At 49.5% G+C, this 2,644-nt stretch overlaps 1 protein-coding gene across 1 annotated transcript; it reads right to left on the reverse strand.

Moving 5' to 3' along the window:
- Positions 1-1,174: 1,174 nt before the first annotated feature.
- LOC125553897 lies at positions 1,175-1,782 on the reverse strand. The gene has a single exon (XM_048717547.1). The coding sequence runs from the start codon at positions 1,628-1,630 to the stop codon at positions 1,340-1,342; it is 291 nt and encodes a 96-aa protein (XP_048573504.1). The 5' UTR covers positions 1,631-1,782; the 3' UTR covers positions 1,175-1,339.
- Between the last annotated feature and the right edge of the window lie 862 nt (positions 1,783-2,644).

Here is a 2,644-nt window from a genome sequence, read left to right on the forward strand (position 1 = left end):
ACGACACCACTGGCCACTAGCTCCATCATCTTCACTTATGGCAGCAGATCATAACGATGTCGTAATCACGGAAGCAGCGCTAAACAGCCACTCCGGATCGACACCGCCTAGCAGCGTGCTGACTAGATCCACAACGCCATATGCACACCCAAGAGCGGATGATCGCCATGACATGGGGAAGCATATGGCTACCAAAGAGAGCTCGCCGCAGGCGCCCACGACCAACAGAACATGGGAGTATAGTGCACGTTGCCTTCCCACACCAGCAGCTTTCCCGCCAGTGGCAAGGGTGACTCTACCGAATGACCACCACCGCTTGGGCTTTGTTGGCACCTGGCTTGAGCAGGCTCACAGCTCACCACGTGAGATCTTGAACAGGCTCACCACGTAGGGTCATGGCAGATGTTGGTCCTTTCCCTCCTTCGCTTGATGCGGCCGCAACATGGCGATACCGACGCAATCAGAAGAGGGGGAGTCGTGCTCTCGGTGCTCGGAGGCTGCCGCGCCGCTGCTTCAACCACATCCATTCCCGCAAGCCATTGCCATGACAACACCACACACACCTGATCAGCAACAGGGAGGAAGCCCCGCCGCTGCTGTTGGTCACGTGGACAAGCCCGGCGGTCCTGGCCGGCGACGGCGAGGGGAGGGTGCATGGATCGAGGCTGTCGAGATTATCAGATCTAGACGCTGCCCGAGTCGCCCAAGCGGACGACGCGGACCATTGGAGCCCTACAACGATTCCGCTAGAGTTGCTCTAACCTTACAAACGAGACTTGTACGACTGTACGGCAACTCCACAACCGCCTGCCAATTAGGAACAACACAAATATACAAATACTCCAGCTCCACATGGAACAAGATCCATTCTAGAAAAACATAATGGAAATGGTCCATTTTTATATACAGCAATTGCTTGACCGGGATGATGAGAAACAGAGATATTTTCCACAATCGAAGTCACCCCCGTTCCCACCACCCGCGCACGCACTCGCCGACAGATCCCCAGAGCGCTTGTCACCCAAATCCGTCCTATTCTACCTCATCGATCGTCGTCGTGCAGCGCCGACAAGAAAACCCAATCGCAAAACATCACAATTCCATTCACGCTTCCTAGGTACTACCAGATTATTATTTTTCTCCAAGATAAAGATATGAGTTTTTACCAAATTAGTACTAAAGCAAGCATTGCCATGCCAATGTCTTATGTCTTGGCAGAATCAAACGTATGATGAACACAGCATGGCGACAAAGAAATCGAAAGGCTAACCGTACATAGTATAGCTAGTACACTAGCTTAACTAGCTGCATCCTTCCTCCGTCGGTATGAGTATGACCCTCACAGCGTGCAGCCGCAGAAGAGGAAGAAGCAGCACATCATGGAGATGAGCGCGACGGACTCGACGGCGGTAACGACGCCCCAGAGCACGGCGTCCACGACGAGGGGCACGTCCGCCACGAGCTCGGGCCACCGCCGAATGGCCGCGCCGAGCTGCTCCGGCCGCCAGTCCCACTGGAGGGACGCGTATGACGTCGGCGACGGCGGCGACGGCAGCAGGGCGGCCAGCTGGCTAGGCAGGCCCCCGAGATCTGGCGGCCACCGGAGCATGGAGACCAGCCTTCCCGCCATGGCGACAACTCGGCGAGCGCTGCGTCGGCGTGGGCCGGTGCCGGTCTCCGTGGACGTGGGCGTCGCTGGCTCGAGGTTGTTTTGGTTGATGGGGTGGAGCCGTCTAGCGTGGAAGTGTAACGTGTTACGGCTACTTACCCGTCTCGTGCGTGGCGTGTCTCTTGTTCGTACTTCTAGTCTCTATCTTTTTTTCCTTCTTTTTTTTAAAGAAAAATTCTAGCCTCTATCTAGTCTCTAGACTTAATTTTTTAGAAAATGTTCTCTAGACTTAGCACACGAGGGGGTCACATGGTGGTGGGCCGGCTGGAGGGCGACCGTGTGATGCGCAGGAGCATCGGGGCCCGCTTCACACATACTACTACTGGTATTCGTGTCTAAAAAAACACACACATACTGGTATTCGGTGGGCCGGGCTTCTGGACATCGCCACTTCGGCCAGGCACGGCGGTATGACGAGCAACAGTGAATTGAGCAGGCCCAGCGCAGGATCCCTCTTCCGCTTCCGGTCTTGGACCATTTTTATCTTTTATTTTTATTTTCCATGTTTGTTTCTAATTTTCCTATTCCCTTTATTTTCCATTAAACAAATACTCCCTCCGTTCCTAAATATAAGTCTTTTTAGACATTTTAAATGGACTACAATATACGGATGTATGTAGACATATTTTAGAGTGTAGATTCACTCATTTTGCTTCGTATGTAGTCATTTATTGGAATTTTTAAAAATACTTATATTTAGAAACGGAGGGAGTAGTTTTTAAAATTTTAGAATATTTTTTAAAAAAATTGTGAAAATTGTGTGTCCATCAAATTAAAAAAATGCTCATCACAATTCAAAAATGTCTTCATGTTTTTTTTCCAGAATGTTGATTAATTTCAATATATGTTCATTGAATTCATAAAATGTTCATCCAATTAAATATTTGTTCATCAAATTCTCAAAGTTCATCTAATTCAAAATTTCTTCATCAAATACAATAAATGTTCATTGTTATAATTCACAACTATTTTTTG

This window comes from Triticum urartu, chromosome 4, assembly GCF_003073215.2.
Source record: "Triticum urartu cultivar G1812 chromosome 4, Tu2.1, whole genome shotgun sequence".
Classification (NCBI taxonomy): Eukaryota; Viridiplantae; Streptophyta; class Magnoliopsida; order Poales; family Poaceae; genus Triticum; species Triticum urartu.